The sequence below is a fragment of the Sarcophilus harrisii genome, chromosome 2 (genome assembly GCF_902635505.1).
Source record: "Sarcophilus harrisii chromosome 2, mSarHar1.11, whole genome shotgun sequence".
NCBI lineage: Eukaryota > Metazoa > Chordata > Mammalia > Dasyuromorphia > Dasyuridae > Sarcophilus > Sarcophilus harrisii.
In genome coordinates, this window is record NC_045427.1 from 56132288 (window position 1) to 56154457 (window position 22170).

Here is a 22170-nt window from a genome sequence, read left to right on the forward strand (position 1 = left end):
ATGCTGGTCCATCACTCCATCTCCATAGGCTGTCAATGCGGCTTGCTGGCCTCCCACTGGAAGCTGGGAGCCTTAAATTAAGTGCAGGGGGGCTCAATGTGGATATGAGGATTTGCCAGATGATCAGAGATAGAAGGAGGGGGATGGTTGTCCCAGCAGGTTAGAAAATAGGGCAAAGGAGTCCTGAGCTGCTGCTAATTGGCAGACACCAGTTGAAGGAGGCTGGCCACCCACATCAAAAGGATCATGTTCTCTAATGAAAAAACATACCTTCTCAACATCCCTCAAATAAGTGTGATAATGTTCTAACTGGTCTAAGTAAGGGCACAGCTGGAGTAGGGGGTAGTGTGGAGGACCAAGTGAAAGAAGACGGGTCCAAGAGGTGCAGAGCCAGAGTGGAGAGGACAAAGGGTAGTGACAGCGCCCCCCAGCTCTCAGAGACCTCCGGGTCCTTCCCTTCCAAGCTCTTAAAGTCAGGCCCCCATCTTGATGGATAATAGCCTGGTTTGACCTATCCTGGCTAAGCACAGCAGGGATCGAAAACACGACAGCCTAGCAGAGGGTTTTATCTAAAAAGCATTTAATTGAATTTTTTGTTCAATGTTTCTCAAAAACAGAAAGATTCAAATTGGAGGTAAAAAGGAACGTGTAAAATTCAACTCAAGTTATAATAGTTGATTCTGGAAACATGCTCCCTAGTGATGGAGCCCGGGAGGGCATGCCCAGATTTCCCAACCTCCCTAGTCAGAGCTGGAAGCCACAGCCCCTTTGGCCTGAGGAGCCAACCTGAGGGAACAGCGGGGAGATCCCTTCTGCTCTGGAGGCATCACCAGAACTGATCTTCCAAGGTCAGTCAGGGTCAACCAGCTGTTAGCTCCTCTAACAGAGGAGAGGAGGGGCTGGCAAAGTTCTCGCTTTGGACTTTTCTTTATCACCAAGTTCCAAAGAAACTCAGTGTTTCCTTAGTCCCCGAGGCCTGGAGTCATCATAGTTGGGTACTGCAACCCCTCTTCCCTCCTCTGGCGGGTCACCTAAGGTGTCTGTGTCCACCTAGTTGAGCCCAGGGACAGCCAGGCCCTGCAGCATGATGGTGAGACGCCGGGCAGACTTGCTGAGGGAGTTGTGAGGTTCAGCCTGTAGGAACTGGAACAGCTTCTGCCGCACCTGGGCCATGACTGAGCCCATATGGTCCCTCGTGATGGGGTCACTGTGGTCCAAGTGCATCACAGCTTCCTCCAAGTAGCTATGGGTGAAGAAGAGATGCTGGATTCAGAGGTAAGGAAGGCTCCCTTGGGCAGCACATGGCCTCTGGGATCCCCTATGTCCTATGAGTTATAAGGCTCCCTGTACCAGGAGTAGGGAGGTAGAAGCCCATGAGCATGTTAAGCTTTGCTGCAGATTCCCTAGTTGGTTCTTGGGGCAAGGTGAGGAGTCCAGACCATTCTGTTCCAGAAGCAGTACCCAAAGAGAGACCTGTCTTTCCACCCCCCCCTTGCCCTGCTTTGCCCACACCGACCTGAATTTGAGCTCTGTGCGGGTTCCCAGGTCAGAGGAGAGCTGCTGGATGAGGGAAAGCAGGACAGGCTGGGACAGGGGACAAGGTGGCTGGCCAAACACCTGCTGGGGGTCCACAGTCTCACATACGAAGAGCACCAGGTTCAGGTCAGCTGCTGTCAGAGCCTGAGGAGAGAGAAGAGGTGAGACAGAAGAGAAGAGAGACAGAAGTATTCCCTAGTGTTTCCTAGGGAAGATATTTCAGGGCAGATCATTAGAAGAAGAATAAAAGGTTGGAGGTAATTGGCAATGAGGGAGAACAGATTTTGCTAGAAGAAATAGATGAAACAGTGAATAAAACCTGGCAAGTGAAAAGCTAGAAGGGGCAGAAATGGGAGGAAGACCCTCAGATAACAAGGCTGAAGAAAAAGGGAGAGTAAGCATCTGTGCCCACAGGAGAGGGGTATGCTGGAACCCTGGGAGCTCAGAGTAGGTATTCTTGCTCCCTCTGCTGGCAAACTGAAGTACAGTCTTCAGTCAAGATGAGTGGGGTATAGTACCTGTTGGAAAGCTTGGTTGACATGGCCCTGCTGGAGCATCTGCAGGATGTGTGCCTGCTGGGCCTGGCAGTCAAGGTGGGCAGCTGGTATAGGTGTGCCAGCAGCAGAGCGCATCGCCTGCATGATGCTGGAAGTGACTGCTGCCTGCTGCTCCTTCATGGCCAGGCTCACCTCCCCCTTGATAATGCGTTGGACTTGGGAAAGGATCGACTCCTGCATACTGGGAGAAGAGGAGGAAGGCCAAAGATAAAGGCACAAACCAAGGCCATGAACAGCGACCCACAGTAATGCCAGTGTTAACAGGGACCTTTGAGACTGTTCAGTTCAAATTTCAATTGCATACAAATTTAAACGTTTTTATATCTACAAAACCAATGGAACTAAAATTTAAAGGGAAAGTTAGGGGAAAATTTCTGAAATGAGTTTCTCTGATAAAGATCTCATTTCCAAGATGTATAAAGATTCCAATTTTCTCCAATTGATAAAAGATAAAATATAAATAAGCAGTTTTTAGAGGAAAAAATCCAAAGTATCAATAGCAATATGAAAAACTGCTTCAAGTCATTAAAAATTAGAGAAATGTAAATAAAAGTGTGAAGTTCTATCTCACTCGTCAGATTGTCAAAGATGACTTTTTAATAATGACAAATACCAGGATTATAGGAAAACAGATAAATGAATGAATGCAATGTAGACAATAAATGAACTAAACTGAATACCCTTTGACCCAGAGATGTTAGGCTCATAATCCAAAGAGATCAAAGAAAAAAGAAAAGGACCTCTATGCATGAAAATATTTATAGCAGTTCTTTCTGTGGTGGCAAAAAATTGGAAAATGAGTAGATGCCCATCAATTGGGGAATAGTTGAACAAGTTATATTTCTATGAATATGACGGAATGTTATTGGACTGTAAGAAATAATGGCAGAGCATCGGCTCTGGAGTTATGAGGATGTGAATTCAAATCCAGACTCAGACATGTAACATTTACTAGCTGTGTGACTCTAGGCAAGTCATTTAGAATGAAGTTAGGAAGAAAGGAAGGAAGTTAGGAGGGAGGGATGGAGGGACAGAGAGATGGAGGGAGGAGGGAGAGAGGAAGGAAGGAAGATGATTTCAGAGAAGACTGTAAAAACTTGTATGAACTGATTTAGAGTGAGTAGAACCAGGAGAAAAATTTATGAAGTAACAAAAGCATCATAAAGACAAACAACTTTCAAAAAATTCAAACTTCTGGTCAATAAAATGATCCAGCATAATTCCAGAGGATCACTAAATACTAGAGGTGATGGACTCATGAAGCAGAAAGAAAAAAAAGACACTTTTAGATATGGTTAATGTAGAAATTTGTTTTGTTTGATTACATATTATAAGCATTGTGGATTTTTGATGTGCTGGGGGATTTTTTTTTTTTTTTTTTTTAAATGGAGGCAAAGAAAAGATTGGATGGAGAGAAGTTAAATGCTTGTTAATTGAGAAAAAAAAAAGATTTGAAAAAGATTTAATCTATTATGCTTTTTTCCCCTTTCACCCCTCCCATCTTTTTTTAAAGCAAAATATGAAAAGAGAAAAAAATAATAAAGAAAAAAGATTTAGACTAAACTTCTCATTTTACAAGTAAGGGAAAGGAAAAGTGCCAGGCCCTATGCCAAGAAGCACTTTACAAATATTATCTCATTTAATCCTCACAACAATTTGTGGGAGTAGGGGATAGGTCCTATTAATATCCCCATTTAATAGTTAAGGAAACTGTGACAACCAGAGGATTGTTAACCAACAGGTGGGTATAAGCATCTGAGGCTGGATTTGAACTTAGGTAGTCTTGACTCCAGCCCATCTACTGGGCCATCAGCTGCCTTTGGAGACCTAAGGAAATTGAAGGGACATGACAAGAGCCCAAACCAGCCAGCCAGTCTTCTCCAGAGTTGGGAGAGAAACAAATATAAATTTCACTTCCTACATACACAACAGATCTCTGGGCTGGCCCCTCCCCTGGTGTCCAGGCTTTACCAACTAGCTGGGTGACTGTGGTCAGATCCTTCCTCAGCAGGATCTCTGACCTCCTCCCTCCCTGTGTCCTGCCTATGGGTCACTGAGCTCCCTTTCTCCGTGGGAGTTCTTGTCCCCAACTCACTTGCTCACAGCAATGTGGAGCTGGTGCTGGACCTCGGCCCGCACACTGCTGCTCACGGTGGCTGCCATCTGTTCTGTGGCACTCTGCAAAGTGCCCACCAGGCCTCGAAGCTGAGCCAGCACTGGCTCGCGGGCTTCCTGTTCTCTCGCCTTCCGACTCTTCATGTGGTTCTCTAACTGCTGCAGGTCTGAAGTTGGGGAGGGAGCTTGGGTATCACTGAGACCCCAGATTAGGCGGCCCCAGATTCCCAGTGGGGGTCCCGAGCTCCTCCTTGTGGCCAGGCTCTGGGGGAAAGGGGAAGACTCCACTTACATTCCTGGGTGCCCAGCTTGAAGCTGTCATTGATTTGCTGGAACATGGCCTGACAGCTCTTCTCAAAAGTGGGCAGCACGATGCTCTGGAAGGCCTCACGGTAGGCAGCCTGCATGGGTCCCTGCAGTGTGTCTGCAGCTGCGCGGGCGATTGTGTCAGTCAGATTCTGGGGAAAGTGACAGAGGACGGACAGCAGCCTGTGAGCCCATGAAGAGGAATCTGCCTGAGACCCTCCTGCAGACCCATCCCCAGACAGGCTCCACACCTTGGACTTGACCAGCTTGGTGACATTCTCCTTAAGGGTGCCTTCTACTGCGGTCAGCTTGGCGGCCACGGTGCCACTCAGCTGGCCCGTCACTGGCTCCAAGCTTTTGGAGACACCTTTGCCAGGGCAGAAATAGCACAGGAAAGGCGTGGGCTGGAGTTCTTATGTAGGGACTCCATGAGCCCCTCGCCTCCCTCGCTTACCCTCCCAAATCCCACCATACTCACACTGGGGAATGGTCTTCTTCATCTCTTCTCTAACTGTGCGCTCCAGCCGGCCTGCCACAGCTGAGGACAGGGCCTGGGACAACTGCTGTGACAAATGCTCCTGCAGCTGCCCGCTACGCTGCTGCCCCTCAGCCAGGGCCCGCTCTAACCGTCTCTCTGCATGGCCAGCTAAGGAATTCAGCAGCCCAATGGAAGCCAAGGAACACCCACCATACCTCTACCTGTCTCTAGCAGTCTGAGGAGGAAGCCCACAGGTGCATTATGTTGAGGGTCTCCTAAAACACCTTAAGAAAGCATGAGCTTCTAGCTGGGTGATCCTGGGCAAATCTCTTAATCCCAACTTCCTCAACAACAACAAAAGCAAGCATGAGCTTTGGGCCCTTGGACATCCCCAGTAACTCTGGGCTACATGTGCCACAAAGGTCATCATTCCCATTTTACAAAAGAGAAAAGCAGCTCAAAGTGCCCCAAGGATCAGTTATGCCCAATGCTCAGAGTTTGTCCTTTGCCATGACTATGTGGTCGGCTCCTTGATGCCCTGGCCCCACGGAGTGGGCAGACAGCTCCCTTCCCACTGGCACCCAAGGATACGCTCATGTTCTTGTCTAGACTCCAGGACCCTCTCCACGTGGCCCATGATAGAACTCTGTACCGCATCCAGCTGGTCCGTTAGCCGCTGCAGCAACTCAGCGTGACTCTGCCGCAGCTCAGCAAGCTCCCGCTGCTGCCCCCGAACCACAGCCAACCACTCTTCAGGAGGTTCTGTTGCCTGGCATGGGGACATGTGTATCATGCTGGGCCAAGGGCGCCAAGCCCTCTTCTGCCTGGGATGTCTCAGAGTCCAGGCCTGCAGAGAAGGCAGCCTTCCGAGACTTCCCAGGGGACAGAGGAGAATCCTGGCCAGAAGAGCTGTCCAGGCAGGCAGGAAGGAAAGAAAAGGGTCCAGTAAGAGGAAGGCCAGGGGTGAGGGGTAGAGACATAAGAGCTCACCTGGTGTTCTACCAGCCAGGGGCCTTGTGCCAGGTCCCTGCAACAAGAAAAGAGTCTGATGAGACCTGATCACTAGGGACCCAAAGGAGGTAGGTAGTTGAGAAGAGCAAGGGACAGAGCCAGGACAACGGGCCTGGGGCCTACCTGCTGCCCTCCAGCTCCACCTACCCATCATCCTTCTTGCCCTTCCTCTTCAGCTTGGGGGAGGCCCGGGGAGATCCCTTGGTTTTCCAATCCTTCACTGGCAGTCGTGGGGCCGTTGCTTTGGCAACAAAGCCAGCTGAGGTCGAGGCCAAGCTGGCCACCTCGTCATCATGGTCACTGTGGAGGGGGGAGAAGACACTTTACACCTCCCTGCTCTCACCACCCAAGAGCCCCCCACGGACAAGATGGACACAGGCACCAAGGAGGAGGGCCAGGTCACTGTGGGGGTGGGATGGGGGAGCGGTGGGACATGCAGGGATGGGGGGCACCTCTGCTCAGCACTGGCATCCTGACTGTCCTGTTGCAGCAGATGGTAGGCGTGCCGGTGGTAGGAAGAGGCCTTGTGTTTCTCCTGAACATCATCCCTGGGACTGTGTGGCAAGGTGAGGGTGAGGAAGGAGATGTTGAAAAAGGCCAGAGAGCAAAGGACCCCCGCATGCTCTGTCCACAGGCCCTGTTCTAGGGGCATAAGCAAGGACAGGACAGAAGTCCCCTGCCCCCTTCCTAAGCCCTTGCCTGGTAGGAGTCTGGGGGAGAAGGGCCAAGGCCAAGATGCTGCCACATGTGTTCAAGACCAGCATGACTAAAAACAGTCTGGGAAACTAGCACAGGCAGAACTGCAGCTCAAGAAGGGGGAAGAGGAATAGGAGGAAGGAGACAAAGCAGGACAGCCCACTCCACCTTGCTTGTTACCTGTCAGCCAGGCTATTGCGGGTTTCCCGGGTGATGTCAGGCGCAGCAGGCCAGGCCTTGCTGTCAGCGGCACTAGTCTCCTGGCTCAGCGCCGTCTCCAGCAGAGAAGGGGTGCTTCGCTTCTCCCCCTCCCCAGGACTCCCATCCAGGCTGTGCTGAGGGCCGTGCTCGGGGCCAGGCCGGGGCCGGGGGGATAACAGGTGCAGGGCCGAGGCGGCGGACGCCATGCTGTCGGGCTCAAGGCCCTCTGGAGCGGCGGTGCCAAATCCTCGGGGCAGCGCCTCTGAGGCAATCTCGGGGATGTCCTGGGACAGGGCTGTGGAGGCTGAGGAGATGACGTCGGGGGAGCGGGCCCGGGTCGGAGAGGCCTGTGGCACCACCAAGGGCTCTACCTCCTGCAGCTCCAGGGACAGTGATGGGTTCCCTTGCGGGACCTGCCCAGAGAGCTCCCACTTAACCGCTGCCCATCTCCCTCCTAACCCCCAGCCTTCCCACTTCCCAGAAGCTGCTAACCCACCTGGCTGGGCCCCTTGGTTGTTAGTTTATCAGAGAGGCCTGGGATGAGGACGCTGTGGCCACGGGGACTAGCCTGCAGGCTGCTACTGCTGCTGCTCAGGGTCAGACTGCTGTCTAGCTGCAGCTTGGGACTCAGGGTCAGCTCCTCGGATGGCCTGGATCAGGGGAAAAAGGCCCATCTTACAGAGCTTCCTGTACCCTAATTCGGGCTTCCTGAACGGTCCCTTTGCAAGACCAGGCTCCTTCCTCTCACCTGGGTATGGCTGTGTCTGTGGCCGAGGTGGTATTCAAGGACGTCACAGCTGTTAAAGAACTCCCACTGCTTCCTGGGGACACAGTGATCTACGGAGACATGACATGAGGACAGTGGGGTAGCTGACCTGAGAGCCCAGGCCGAGGTTCAGAGCTCTGGGAGCTTGGACAAGATCCTCATCTTTCCCGGATCGGGTGTCTTCCTTCTGACCATGGACCCTCCCCGAGCTAGGCACATACCTGCTGCAAGGAGACACTCGGAGTCATGAAGGCATCAGGGGTCATGAGCTTGGGCTTGGCCTCATTAGTCAGGCTGAGAAAGTCGGAAGGGACAGGCAGGTCAGCAATGCGCCGGAGGTCAGCCTGAGAGCCCTGGCCAGAACCCTGGCCAGAGGCCAGACTCTCCGAGTTCAGCTCTGGCAGGTGCTCTCCAAACCCTGAGGGAAGAAAAAGCACCCCTGAGGCCTGACCCCTTCAGAGGAAGACAAACAGAAAAATGAAGCAGGACCCCTTCTCCTTCTGCTCTGCCACAAGGAGTCTGAGCCCTGCCACTCACCAAAGTCTTCTCGAGCTGAGTGGGAAGGGAGGGGAGCCACCACATCGGGACTCTGCTGCGGCTGGAAACGGATCTGGACATCCTGCAGAGCCCTGTCAGGGAAGGAGAGCTCAGGGTTGCCCAGGAACAGCCTTCTGGACCAGAATCTGGGCTCACCATAGCCCAAAGGTGTCTGAGGGGGAGGGACTTACTTGGTGTGGACACAGAAGAGCTTGATAAGTACACCTGCTGCTGACTCCACAGCCCCGGCACCATGGGAGCCCTCTGTAAAGATAGTGACACGGCCAGAGAGTCAATTTGCTCCTCCTCTCATTTCTGTGGCTCCCAGAGCCGATCCAGAGCACTTGGCTTGCCTCCGTGGAGGGGCTGGGCTGAGGGGGGTAAATGTTAACTCTCACCTGTGCTCAAACTGTCCCCTTCCTCCTCAGCTGGGAGAACCTCTGTGTGCCGCAGGCGGCAACGGCTCACAACCTGAATGCCAAAGCTTAGCACGGGGTGGGTGAGCAGGAACTCGGAGATGGAACTGAAGTAGGCCCTGCCTTCCTCCTGGTTCTGCAGCAGCTCCATCACATACAGCACCTGTGCATGGCACCCAACAGAGGGCTAGACTCAATCCCAAAGGGGATGATCTTGAATGGCAACACTAGAGAAGCCACTTCTCTGGAGCTGCCATCCTTCTCCTGGGTAATCCCTAATTTCCCCACCTCCTCCCTACCTTTCTCTGCACATCACTGAGGATCAGGTATTCAGCTGAAAGGTCTAGGCAGGCTTTGAGGCTGGGAGGCACACTCACTGGGTACATGTCTGGACAAAAGCTAAAGGGACAAAAGCAGAGGAGATAGGCTTCAGTACAGAGGGACCTCCACCCAAGAGGGATCAGAGCCCACAGCCATCAAAATTGCCCTTTTTCCCTATCTCTGGTCCAAAGCCTCAGCCCCACTACCCACTCACCGAATGGTTTGCAAGCAGGTCCAGGACACTGTGCACCACATCTTCAGTTCCCGGTTTTGGTCAGCTCCTGTGATGAGGAACCTCCAGAAGGGGACTCTGCGAAACAAGGAGGAGCTTGGGGGTGGGGTGGGGGAGTGGGCATGGGCTCTTGGGGCCTCATTTGCCATTACCCACCCTCCTTTCTCTGATGGCAATATCTCCCTATCCTTTGCTCCATGGGCCTTCTGTGATGACCTTCCCCCCAAAGTGCCCAGGGACCTTTTATTGCTATTCCCAAGTATTCCTGGCCTGAATCTTCTAGAGGGCCCAAAAGTAAAGGAAAAGGGAGGGGGCAGGCTCACTCAGGGTCTTGTTTCTTGTGATTATCACAAAAAAGGAGGCAGGAGAGAGGCCTGCCATCATGAGGCTTCCATTCATGAAGACACCTGCAAGGAAAATTGTAGAAAGATGGTCCTGGTACATAGGCTACATCAGCGTCACAGAAGTCCTGCTTTCTAGACCAGGAGGTTGATTCCCAGTCCTCAGCTTGATTATGCTCACTCACTCACAGTCTTTCACATCCAAACAAGTCAGTCTCTAGACACCAAGGCACTTCCAAACCCTAACTCATCTTACCGTGGCTCATCTTGGCCCTCGATATAGATCTGCCAGAACTTGACAAAGCCATCATGACTTGCAGTGGCTAAAACAGTTCCATCAGGGGAGAGAGCTCCTTCACTCAGGCACTAAAAAGGAAAAAGACTCAATCAGCATCCAACCCCAGGGACCCAGAGAAGGGGATAATTAACCATTATCAGCAACATAGATTCGGCACCCTGCTAGACACACAGCACTAGGAAGACATAGACTAGACACATAGCATAAAAGAAACCCGCGTGTAGATATAGACACATAACCAATGATAAATTCTAAGAGGAAAATACTGATTGCTGGGACGAGTAATTAGGGAGATTAAAGGAAGTCCCAGGTTCTTCTTAGGTGAGAGGTCATTTTCAGCTTCTCTTTAAGGGCATTTTACTCTTATGAGATGCAGATTATGTTTCAAAGAATTCTCCTTTAAGAGGCCATGAACACAGCTAAAATTCAATGCTTTTACTAATAACTTAAGTGAAATATGGATGAAAGTATGATTATCAAATTTACTTAAGAAAAACTACAACTCATACCCTGAATTCAAAAGTTAGGATCCAAACTAATTTCTATATCTCAAGCAACAATCTGATTTTATTAAGATTAAATTTTAAAGAGATTCATGTAAAATGCCACATCTACTTTTAGCTATCTATCACAGATATGGAAGGCGTGGTTATATTCTTTGGGAAAAAACTGAGTGAGTAGGGATGGTGGAAGGATCCAAAGTCCAAGGGGCTGGCACCATCCAGGTTTACATTCAGAGTTGAAGTATCTTGAAGGAGAGATAAGCATTCTTGAACACTGTTCTGATTAGAACATCCATGGAGCCTTATGTTCAGTGAGCTTTAGAAGGATACTAAGGCTAGCTCCATTCTAAGAGCTCCCCCCACTTTTTTTTTTTTTTAATTCTTACCACCTAGTACAATACCTGGCACATGGTAAACACTTCAGTGATTGTTGATCAATAGAATGAACTTCTGCACAAGTACAAGTCATAGCATAAGACCTCAGGAAATCAATGTTTCTAAAAGTACCTAGCATTTCTAGGCCATGCTTCTGACATTTGGGTTTGTTGGTCAACCAATAAATAGAAGTGACAGAGGGTGTGCCCTCACCAATAACACCTCAAAGGATCCCTGGAAAAGAGGCTGCTACCATTAGGCCCGAATTCTCACCGTGCTATGGCCCTTAACCACAATGAAGCCTTCCTTGATGTGGCTGACATCCACAGGCCAGGAGCTATTGTTAGCTCGGAGAATGTCCAGATCCCATACCTCAGCCTAAGAAGGAAAAATGAAGTTGAGACCTCAGAGAAATGGGAAATTTCAAGTCTATAACCTAGAAACCAGCCAGAATATCTTGTGGGTTTTTACAAAGAACTTTAAGACTGTCAGCCTGATATGAGCAGAAAGAGGCAAAAAGTATAAGGAATCCAGAAGGACAGGAAAAGGAAGAAGGAAGAGAGGGAGAGAAAGAGAATGGGGGGACGGGGAGAAGGGAGAGATTGATTCTATACAAGAGCATTAGCTCTCTAGCTAGTGACAGGGTGAGAGAAGATAGATTATGGTCATTGAGACATGTCCTGAAAACCCCAAATCCAGCAGGAGAAATAAAACAGAATAAAAAGCCTAATTTTAAATATCTGGGTTTCCTGATACCTATTAAGTTATAAAAAGGCTATTCCTAAGGAAGGCTGCTTTATTTAGTCTTTTGCTAATCCCTTCATGTGGACAGGGGTCCTTCCTACTCTGACCCTCTCCCCACCCTGGCTGGCCTATAGATTCTCCGAAGTCCTTGCCCCTTACCCTATCTTCATGTAGCAGGGCCAGAGTTTGGCTGCCTTCTTCACTGCTTTCTTCATTCTCTTCTGGGATATATGGACACCAGATGATCCTTCGGAAGTGATTCAAAGGTGTGCCCTCCGAACGCTTAATGTTCACCACAATTTCCTCTCTAAAACAAAGCTAAGGCTTGGCAGATGCCTGATTCAGAATACAGGTTCCTGGCTTTCTCCTTTCCTAGCTCAGAGGTCTGAGTCGCTGGTTGTTCCCACCACCCTCAATGCTTAGCCCAGTGGGCAGAACCAAGAAGGATGGGAGCTTCTCAGGGAATTATAGGACATTATGTAAGAACAGCAAGACCTTCAATTTTACCAGGTACCCCAGTCCTTTAGCCACTCTGAGATAAATTCCAAACAGACCCCCACCCACCCACGGAAGGATACTGGATCTTGTTGTTCTCCATGGCCAGGCGCCACACAAAAAGGCTGCCCGATTCATCCAGGCAGGCCAGCTGGGGTGAGTTGAGGTGAGCAAAGGCTAAGTCGGCCACACTTCCTGTGAAGCCCTTTAGCAATGTTCGCTCTGCTGTGCTGACGCTGATCACCCGCACCATGGCTGAGCCATTGCTGGCACCTAAGGACATTAGATGGCATAATTCCTGGCCTAGCCCCTCCAAGCTCCCCCAGCATAGCCCTCAAAGATGAAAGGCAGTAGTCACAGTTTGATTCCAACTCTGCAGGTCCCCAGCAAACACCCCACATGGCCTTGTGAAGAGCTCCCTGTGCCATCCCTCTGATCCAATAACAGGGCTCTAGCCTGCCCACTCAACAATGTTCCCCCCACCCCTGTCACTGCAGACAATTCCTCTACTGTGTCCTAAAAGGTCAGAGCTGGGATGAGTGGACACAGCTTGGGGTGTTTCCTGCGGTCAAGCACTTTCCTCATACTCAAGAAGCTTCTTGGGACAATCAAACAGTCTTACTTCCCAGGCAGGGAAAATCAAGATCTTAGATGGGGTTTTCCAGAGGCCTATGGCTTAAACAAAGAGTTCCAAGTGTCCTATCTCACTGCTGCCAGATCCCAGGAGGACCTGGCCATGAAAAGGAAAGTTCTCGCTAACGAAGTCTTTGGTCCCAAGGGCAACAGCTCACCTCGGATGGCATACGCCAAGAATGCATTGGACACAGCAATCAAGTTGCCATAATAGTATTTTTGTTCCCAGTCATACTTGGCAACTGGCTGGATTTTTACCTGAGAACAAGAGCAAATAAAGGTCTTAAGGTCCTGAGTAGTAACCACACAGAGCTCATTCCCAGTTACTCTTACTCCCTTATCTCCACAAAGAAATCAGCCACCTTCCCAAATTCCAATTTTTGCTTTACTCATCTTGTCTGCCTCTCTCTAATCACAAGGGACTTGCAGGTTCCCAACATCTCCAGAGAGATGAGAGGCAGGATGGTGGGGACAGCAGCTAACCAAGTCCTGGGGAGGTTTCAACCCTTCTACACCCCCACAGGACCCTTTTATCTTCAAAAGGGAAAGGAAATGCCACAAGCCCAAACCCAGGCATGCATCAGTCCAGAAGATCAGAACTAGAGAAGGGAGAAAGAGACAGGGAATAGCACTAGGGGATAACCCAAGAAGTGGGCCCCTCAGAGATGATGGGAGAGCTGGTAAGGATGGGAAAAAAAAAACAAAAACAGACTGAAGACATTACCACAGCAGTTCTTATGGGAGGCAGCCCAGTGGTCTCTGAACCTCTCCCCAACCTCCCTTCTCTGTCTTTTTAGACCCAAATGCTTCCATTCTGTACCTTGTTGCTCCCCCGAGCCTTGCTTAAGATGTTGGAATCACTGCTAGCTACTATCTCCACCTCCTTTGCTGAAATTCCAATGCATGTTGAGCTGTCATCTCCAGAAAGGCAGCTGGATGGGGAAAGAGAAAGGACAGGCGCCACAGCTTTGTCTCAGGCACCTAAACTCTGCAGTATATAGGAACACCCATAAAGGGGGCTGAGGGAGACAAACCGACCCACTTAAGCCACCTTCCAGATTTCCTCAGCTGCATCTGGGCTAGTCTTAAGGAATGTCCTTCAGGATTTGTTCCTCATTCCTCAGTGTGCCTTATAGTCATTCATAACCCTACATGGAAGGGGCAGAGGGAATCAGAGTCGACAAGTATCATCTATCCCATCGCCCTAATTTTATAGGACATGGGGTGTGTGGATTTAAGACAGAGCAGTAACTATAAACTCAACCCAATGCTCCACATCTTATACTTCTATAGTACTTTAAAGGATTACAAAGTACTTTTTCCAAGACAACCTAATGTTTGTTAGTCAGTATGAGTATTATTAACTTTATGTCAGAGAAGAGATAACTGGCTCAAACCAGTGTGAATAACGACAACACTTACCTCCCAGGGCTGTTGTGAGGATCGAATGAGATACCTTAGCACACAGGAAACACTATATAAACGTTAGCTCTTACTACATTTCCAGCATGCCATTAGCCATGGGATGATGTGGGGTAGAAAAGGGAAAAGGGGATGATTTAATTTACATATGAAGGATCTAATGGACAAAGGCATGCTTTAACATAGCCAGCCAGCCTGTCTAGCAAGCACTGGCCCAAATATAGATAGTCCCCTTAAAATGATTTTTTTCTGAAAGAAAACAAATACCAATAAATGCCACTCTAGTCATTATTATTATAGCTAACGATATGATCACGCCATTACAGGTTACACTTTGGAGTGAAAAGGTAATTTCAACTTGGGTCTATATTGTACAAAAATTCTAGTTGATGCTAAATCTTAACATTCCTCCTACTTTTGTTGAAATTTAATTGTAATTTTAAAACTTAACTTGGTGCTAGATTTGTCTCATTATAGATAAGTAAATTCTCCAAAAAAATCCTTCTAGTTCTAGATACAATATAACTCTGTAATGAGGTTATCATGTATCACTGTATAACATAGCTATCTGTGTTGGTGTCATGTTCACCTATTGTCAGTACCTCAAGGGAAAGATTGTTTCTTCTTGAAGCTTTGTATATCCCACAGTTCCTAACTCACTGCTGGAGGCTTGGCATGTATTTAATCAACGTTTTCTATGTTGTACTCCTGTCCGAGGTGGAGCAAAGTCCAAGAGGGAAGGAACCCAGTCCTGTCCCCTAAGACCCATTTCCTCATTGCCCAATGCACTTACATGACCTGCTTCTCCTCCAGGTTGGCCAATGGTGCTGCTCGGTGACTTGGCTTGGACAGTACAGTTCCATCACCAGAAGAAAGGGGATCTGGCACCAAAAGTCCATTTAGGTCTCCATTGTAGGAGCTGGATGTCCGCTGGCTCTCTGTACCTGAGCCTAATGCCAGAGGAAAAGGAAGATCTCATCTCTTAACTGCTCCTAGGCACTTGCCCTCAGCTCCAAAGAGGCTAGTCTCCTAAACTACTCTCCACCTCTCACCTCTATGCTTTTATTCTTGCTGCTCCCAAATGGAATGCAGCTCCCCTGCATCTTCTATTTAAATCTTGTCACCCTCTGAAGGCCAGTCGAAATGCTGTCTCTTACACAAAGCCTCTCCACAGCCCCAAGTAATGTTTCCGTCCTCTAAATCCTATGGCTCTTCTTGTCAACTCCACCACTCACTTTCTTGCCCAGTGTTCTAATTTAACTTTTTAAAGTAGCAATCCTCCCCTAAGTATTCATTATGCTCTTTGAGGGCAAGGATGATGTTTCATATACAGGATTACAAAGGAGGGGCATGGTCTGAGAGATATAAGGGACGAGACAGATTACCTAGTCCAACCTCTTATTTTACAAATGAGGAAAACAAATCTGCTCCATGTCCCATGATTTGCCCATGGTCACACAGGTTGTGAATGACCAAGCCGAGATCTGAATGCAAGAACTTTGACTCCAAATGCAGCACACAATTTTCACAATATGAGCCCTCCCAGGAATATCTGGTCTGGCACACACTAGCTACTCAGGAAATATTTATTTCTGCCAATTTAAAGAAGATAAGGCCCCTGCCAAATCCACTAGAACAAATGACTACAGTATTGACTCCCTTGATACTTGACCAAGATAGTGAGACTGTTGTTTTCTTCTCTTTAAGTACCATTCTGGGGCTGGGCAGCTATAAGTCTGGGGTTCTGGTTTTCTCCCTCATTGGCTTATCTGCTGCTGTGCTGTCAAATCACAAATCTCCCTTCTAACATGTAAAACAAAACAACAATAGAACTCTTAACTTTTCTAGAAACAGCATGAAGAAGGCTACTTAGTGAATGAGAGAATTCAGAAGAAATTAGGAATAAATGGGGAGAGGGAACATGACCAGTTTCCCTGGAGAAACATACAGGATTCAGGAAAGAACTAACTGAGAAGCTCAGTGGTTGACAATGGCAATGCACATACATGCATGGAAACTCTTGGGTAATTTGCCATAGCTGTTTCCTAGACACTAACCATCTCTAACAGGCTCAGAGCCAGGTCAGGGACTAAGGTGCCCAGGAGGCTTTAAGCACCTGCTCACCTAATTTCAAAAGACAGAAGAAAAGGAAGTAAATGTCACTTATTTTCACAGATAATAACCCTCACTAAAATATAACTTAAACTCCAAAATAAAAGGGAAAAAAGTCTCAAAAGACAATAAATATAGGAACCCTGAGGAGGAAACTCCTTGGCAGTAAGAGAGAGATTAAAAGTGGCTATTTCTAATTTCTTCTGTATCAGAAAGGATTAAAGGGTCAAGTAGGATTTTGTGGGGACATGAGACTGGTTTTTCTGAAAACTTATTTAAAAATTTCTTTAATGTGTACAAATGGGCCTATTACTCTAACAACTGGCTATCTCACTTGCCCAAACATGAAAGTTGGTTCCATAAACAGAAATTTTAAGTTTATCCAGTCTGGGGAGTACCTAGGATAAACAATAAGCTGCAGAGATTGTAGGGGTAGCCAAATTTGGGCTCTACAAAAATCATTATAGGTACTAGGAGTACCCTATGTATAGTCAACCTACAACAACTAGGAAAACACATTAAATAAACTGAACAGGAGCAAGAAGGGTTCTGCCTGATATTCTGTAGATCCCTCAGATCAGTAAAACCCTGGACCCCCTAGAGAAAAAAAAAAAAGACCTAACCAGCTAAGTGAAGTCAATGCCAGACTTTTCAGCAATGCCTCAAGCACTCCTTAAGAAGAGTAGAGGATATTTGAGAACCAACCATCTCCTGGGCTCTTGTCTCCCCCAATAAGGCATGGACGAAATGCTCGATAGGGATCTTTGAGAAATGAGTATATTAAGTCAGCTGGTGGAAGAAATGTGAAGCCCCAGTGCCTAAGATCCTCATCTGAATAACAAGAGGGACTATTAGGCCAGGAAATGATTTTTGTCTGTGCTCCTCTAATCAGCTCTTCTGTTGAACATGGAACAGTTTGCCCTTCGTGCTTTGACCACTTTTCCAGCTCAAAGCCCAAAACTAATCTGTAAAGCCTACGCCATTCCTTCCTCCTCCATCTGCCTCAGTTGGGCTATATGAAACAAACGAGTGTTGGCTGTGGCTCCCTAGGAAGAGAGAAATGCTCATGGGGATGAGAGGGGAGAAGGGAAGAAGAGGAAAAACTCCAGTTTGTTCTGCTTATCCATTTCTGGCTTCTCTGAACATGCTGTCTTTTCAAAAAGAAAGAATGGGGGTGGAGATGGAACGGAATAGTAAGTACTGCCTGCTAAGAACCACTAGGCCTTATGCTGTATAAGCAACTCACAACAGCTATTCACACACAAAGTGAGCAAAGGCTAGTTAGCCTGACATTAGAATAAAGCCCAGAGCTGGACCTTCAGAGGCCCAAGGATTATATGGATACAAGAAAAAACCCTGAATGGCAGTGAGAAATGAAAAAGCAGCAAAAGAACCAACTCCTCTGGTACTAAAGGCAGCTATGACTCAGGAATTGCAAACTACTCAAGAAAAGGTAATCCGTCTTCTCTCCTATCCTTCCCATAGTAATAAATGAGGGTCCTTTCACTCCCCAGTGTTTTGCCCACAGAACGGGTTTAATAAATGCTTTTCCATTCCATTCTATTCCCAGAGCGAAGATGACTGGGATCAACCCTAGTAATAGAGTTTGAATCAGAAAGCACCTTAAGAGATCATCTAATCTAGGGCATTAATTTTTCACAGGTGGGAAACCCAGAAGCCCCATTTTGCAATTTCTAATATGAAAACCACCTCATAAGCACCTAACGCTTTAAGGTTTACAAATAGCTTTTAATGTGTATCTATATATCTACGTGTATAACTATTTATATGTAAGATTTCATTGAAACCCCATCATTCCGGGAGGTGAATAGTTTGAGGATTGTCCCCATTCTGCAGATGGGAAAACTGAAGGAGACGCCAAGAAGTCCCAGGACACTCCTTTCTAGCTCTCCCGGAGGGGGAGAGGGTAGCAGGGAGGAGGAGGGAGAGGGTAGCGGGGAGGGGGGGAGAGGGGGGGCGGGGGAGGGGGGGAGGGGGCGCGGGGGGGGGAGGGAGAGGGTAGCGGGGAGGGGGGGGCGAGGTGCTCCCGCAGGATCTTCTCGCCTTTCTTTGTATCCCAGCGCTTAGCACCGTGCCCGGCACACAGCGGCTGCTTCATCAGTGCTTACTGAGCCCGGCCTGAGGAGACCCGGGCTGGCATCCCGGCTGTTTCCCTCGGCAGCTGGGTGACCTTGGCCTGGTCACTCCGTCTCGGGAGGCCTCAGCTTCCTCGTCTGTAAAACGAGGGGCTGGACCACATGGTCTGCAAGGTCCGGCCCAGCCCCGGGTCGCCGCCCCCCCCCCCCTTCCCCGCGCGTGCCCTCTGACCTCCGGGCGGACGGTCCAGTTTCAGGATGTCCCGCAGATGCTGCGTGGCGTCTTCGATATCGATGCTGGTGCAGGACGAGGCCATGGGGCCGGGCAACGGGGCCTCGGCTCCGCGAGGGCGTCACCGTCACCGTTCTCTGCCTTCGCGTCCTCCCCGCCGGGCCGGGCCGGGCCAGACCGGACCGCCGGACCTCCGCCACTCCTCCTCCGCCTTCGCCTCCTCCCTCCTCCGCAGCTGTGGCGGGTGCCAAGACTCCTCCGTCCGCTCGCTCCCTCGCTCGGCGTTCCCTCCGCCCCGCCAACCCCACCAACCGCCTCCACTTCCGGTCCTCCGCACGCCGAGCTCCCGGCACCGCCCTCGGAGCACGCGCCGCGCCACGAAGGTTCCGGGCTGCGCAGGTTCCGGCTCGGAGGCTGCGCCGCCTCGCGCCGCCGCGGCTCTGGGCAAGCCCAAGAGGGCGCCCGCTTCGCCCTGGTTGTGGGCGGAACAACTTTAACCCGTCCCATTTCAGAAGTAGCCGCCCCCGTCTAGTGGAAATGACAGACCGCAGCATCCCCGAGCTGGACGGGCCCGCCCAGCTTGTCCAGAGCCATCAGCTCCGCCCTCGAGCTTGAACCCTCGCTACTCCGCGTCCCTGGGGCCTTGCGCAAGCCCTTCCTTCTGCTGTCCATCATTCTGAGCAGGGGGGTTGACGTCATCAATTCCCCCTCCCTCTGAATACCAATAACGCTGTCAGCAACTATAACGGACAGAAAGGCCGATCCGATTCATGGGCAGCCTCGGGCTTTTAGAGTTAAGACTCTTAGAATCGGGGCAATGACTAGATTTTCATGGTGTTCCGTACAAAAGAGCTAAGATTCAAACCCAGGCAGCAAAAACAAAATATAAGCGCTTGAAAGGACCTTAGAGTATCTACTCCAAAACCCTCATTTTATAGGTGAAGGCTGAGGCTTCAAGGGGAGACGGGACTTGCCCCTGGCCACATGGTTAGTAGCCATAAGGACTGGAATTCAAGTCATTGGATTCCAAATTCAGTATCTTTTCCACTATGCCCTATTGCTGTCTAAGGCCAGAGGCCTATTGGGGAATTTCACCTAATCACCCAAGCCTCAATCCCTGAAAAAGGGAAATCACTGGAGTTAGATTGGGGTGCAGAGAGCAGCCCAATGCCAGCTTCTACTAGAAGTCTTTCTCACGTGCCCAAGAAACTTTGCATTGTCCATTATGGCACAAGTATTTAGGAAGGAAAATTCCTGAACCCAGAATAAATCATGGGTTCAGGAGACTACAGGCCTCGGCCTTGGTTTTTTGGGAAATGGTTTCATCTTTTCCAGAGAAAAAGTACTTTTAGGTTTTTAGAGAATTGGTTATGTTCTTTCCCCCCTAAAAAAAAGGGGTGATCAACGTTAAGTATACAAAAAGGACAAAGTACTTTGACCAAAGTAAAGGGATTCAGAAAATCAAAAACAAAAATAAAAGAACAAGGCTCTGAATTCCTACATTTCGACATACTAGTTAAGAGTACATATTTGACAAAGATGGCCACCAAGCAGGGGACTCCTATCTCCAAAGATGGGCCTGCCTGGAGTGGAATTTCCTAAGAAAAAGGAGGAAGGCTTCTAGGTAGCCCAGGTTTTGGAGTTCCCCGTGTAACTATTCTCCCATGCTCAGATATTCCTCTACCTTACCAAGTAAGACACAGTTTTGTTGTTTAAAAAAAAAAACACAACCAACTCTTTATTGATTACACATTTCAGGCACAGGTACACATCATTGCGGCTGTCATATAGAGTTAATATAGTGATTTTATCAGGTCAATTCAAAGTAAGCAGACACCTGATTGATCCTTTCTCTCTGTCAAATAGTATCTACAGCCCCGTTTTTCAGAGGCATCTCTGCATTGAAATATACAGCATGTTTGTTCAAATAAGCAACATGCAAGAAGAGCCCACGTGTCAAAAAATTTGTTGTCCCAGAAAAGATGACAGTCTTCAACCAAATATAGACAGGAAACCATATTATAGAAATGTACAACTTAGTTTTACATTACAGGCCTAAAACAACTCTGCAGGCGTTTCAGGGCAGAAGTGAGTGGTTATTCCAGGAAAAGTAACCCTCTTCTCCCCAGCACTGGGGGTAGATCTAAATGTGAGGAAGACTTTACAAGTCAGTTGTTACTAACAACTGGGCAAAGGACCGGCTCAATGTTGGTTTCTACCAATTGCTGCTCCTGCTAATACAATGGGAACTAACTACATTAAGTCGGGCCTGAAAGGCCCTTTGAGAGGCAGCATGGTGTTGTGGGAAGATCTCTGGCTTGGGAGCTCTAGGTTAGGCTCTGCCACTGGCTATCTAACTATACAGGCTAATCTAAACTAAGCAAGCAATTTCATCTCTCTGAAAAATGAGGGAACTGAACAAGATGACTTAAGTGTCTTTCCTGTTTTAACACTGTATAAAATGGGAGACTACTTTAAGTCCTGGGGTGAAAAAAGGAATTGAGAATGGTTCTGGTCCTAAAAAATGTTCAGTCTCCCTTCCATTCTCCTAGTTTAGCAGGGGATTTATCATTTAAACAATTAACAGTCTGGGAGCACTTGCTACCGGAACTAGTGTATAAAGAACAGAAGTATAATTTGTATCCTCCTATGGCAATAAACCTCTACCCCAATAGGCTTTAAGGATAATGGACAAGTACAAGCAATGGGAATGGGGGAATGACTTCCCCCAGGGCAATGATTTCCCCCAGGGCAATGATTTCTGTTCATTGGTTGAGAAATCAACCAAGTAGAGAGGGTTTGTGTGTGTACAGATTTCAAAGTATAAAATTGTTTTCTACTACTTCCTTCCAAAGTTAGATGCCAACAAAGTAATTAAGCTTGTGCTGCCACCAGAAGGGTATTTTAGGGATAGCCATACACTACTGGATAATAAGTCCAATGATGTGCTGGGTATCAATGGAAAGGAGGAAAGGAAGGAGAGGAGAGGAAATTCAGCCCTCAGGCTTACCCCTGAGAGATCTACTCTCCCAAATCAATCTTGTGCTGGCCTTCCCACTTTGCAGTCTTGATGCTGTAAGTATCCTGGTACACGCACAAAGAGCTAACTAATCGGCAAGGGCACAGGATCATATATAGCTTAGAAAAAAAGAAAACCAAATCTCAACATGGCCTTTCTTCCTTCACCCAGTTCCAAGTCAGAATGGGAAGGGAAAGCAGTTCAGTCCTGTACCCAGGAGAAAGCCTCCAGAGGCCACAGTTGGTTCACCTCTGGAGAAGCAGCTATTCTGCCTCTCCCTTTCTGGGAGAAGCAGCCTCTCTAAGAGTAATCCCCATTCCGCTTCTTTCTGTCCTTTTGCCTTTCAGGTGAATGCTGCTTTTATGGGCACATTCTAGAGGGAGAATTCAGTTGCTTTAAGAACCCTCTTCTATACAGAATAAGAGCCACTCTAGAGGAGGTATCCCCATTCTATCCTTTGTGTGCCAGAAGAGGAGGTATCTTTCCCCAATTCTCTTACAGGCTCAATGGGAGCTGGTGATCAATTAAAATCAAAGAAAAGCCAGAGTCCTTCCTGTAAGGTGCTGACCAGATCCACTGGGACACAAGGTCACAGCTCAACCCTCTTGACACTAAGATCTTTGACCTTGGGAAGACAATGTGCAAAGACAGAAGCCCGGCATTAAACATGGTGGAAACAGTGGGGAGATGCTGGAAATGGGATGTTTGTAGGATAGCGGAGTATTTCT

General features: G+C 48.5%; 1 protein-coding gene across 4 annotated transcripts; it reads right to left on the minus strand.

Annotated features, from left to right (window-relative positions):
- Positions 1–563: 563 nt before the first annotated feature.
- Positions 564–18746, minus strand: EDC4 (enhancer of mRNA decapping 4). Of its 4 annotated transcripts, none has more exons than XM_031950241.1 (29): positions 18424–18746; positions 14777–14933; positions 13382–13493; positions 12720–12819; positions 12012–12201; positions 11593–11740; positions 10963–11067; positions 9770–9879; positions 9496–9579; positions 9155–9268; positions 8919–9018; positions 8602–8782; positions 8395–8467; positions 8204–8295; positions 7888–8084; positions 7649–7737; positions 7397–7550; positions 6880–7313; positions 6456–6557; positions 6151–6303; positions 5983–6019; positions 5584–5761; positions 4993–5148; positions 4766–4881; positions 4501–4666; positions 4189–4375; positions 2055–2274; positions 1517–1680; positions 564–1243 (listed from the first exon to the last, which is right to left on the minus strand). In XM_031950241.1, the coding sequence occupies exons 1-29, from the start codon at positions 18506–18508 to the stop codon at positions 1051–1053; spliced, it is 4197 nt and encodes a 1398-aa protein (XP_031806101.1). In that variant the 5' UTR covers positions 18509–18746; the 3' UTR covers positions 564–1050. The 4 variants fall into 4 exon arrangements, with proteins under 4 accessions (XP_031806101.1, XP_031806102.1, XP_031806103.1 ...); XM_031950242.1 differs by having other exon boundaries at positions 9155–9250; positions 18424–18745; XM_031950243.1 differs by having other exon boundaries at positions 6880–7274; positions 18424–18745.
- Positions 18747–22170: the final 3424 nt, after the last annotated feature.

What these genes read in the sequence shown, in the direction of transcription:
- EDC4 (XM_031950241.1), bottom strand. Translation starts at nt 18,508, where the DNA reads ATGGCCTCGTCCTGCACCAGCATCGATATCGAAGACGCCACGCAGCAT. An exon ending in CACAAGAAACAAGACCCTGA is followed by an intron (nt 9,269 to 9,495) that starts GTGAGCCTGCCC and finishes CCCACCCCCAAG; the next exon opens with CTCCTCCTTGTTTCGCAGAG. An exon ending in TCAACCAAGCTTTCCAACAG is followed by an intron (nt 1,681 to 2,054) that starts GTACTATACCCC and finishes CTCTCTCCTCAG; the next exon opens with GCTCTGACAGCAGCTGACCT.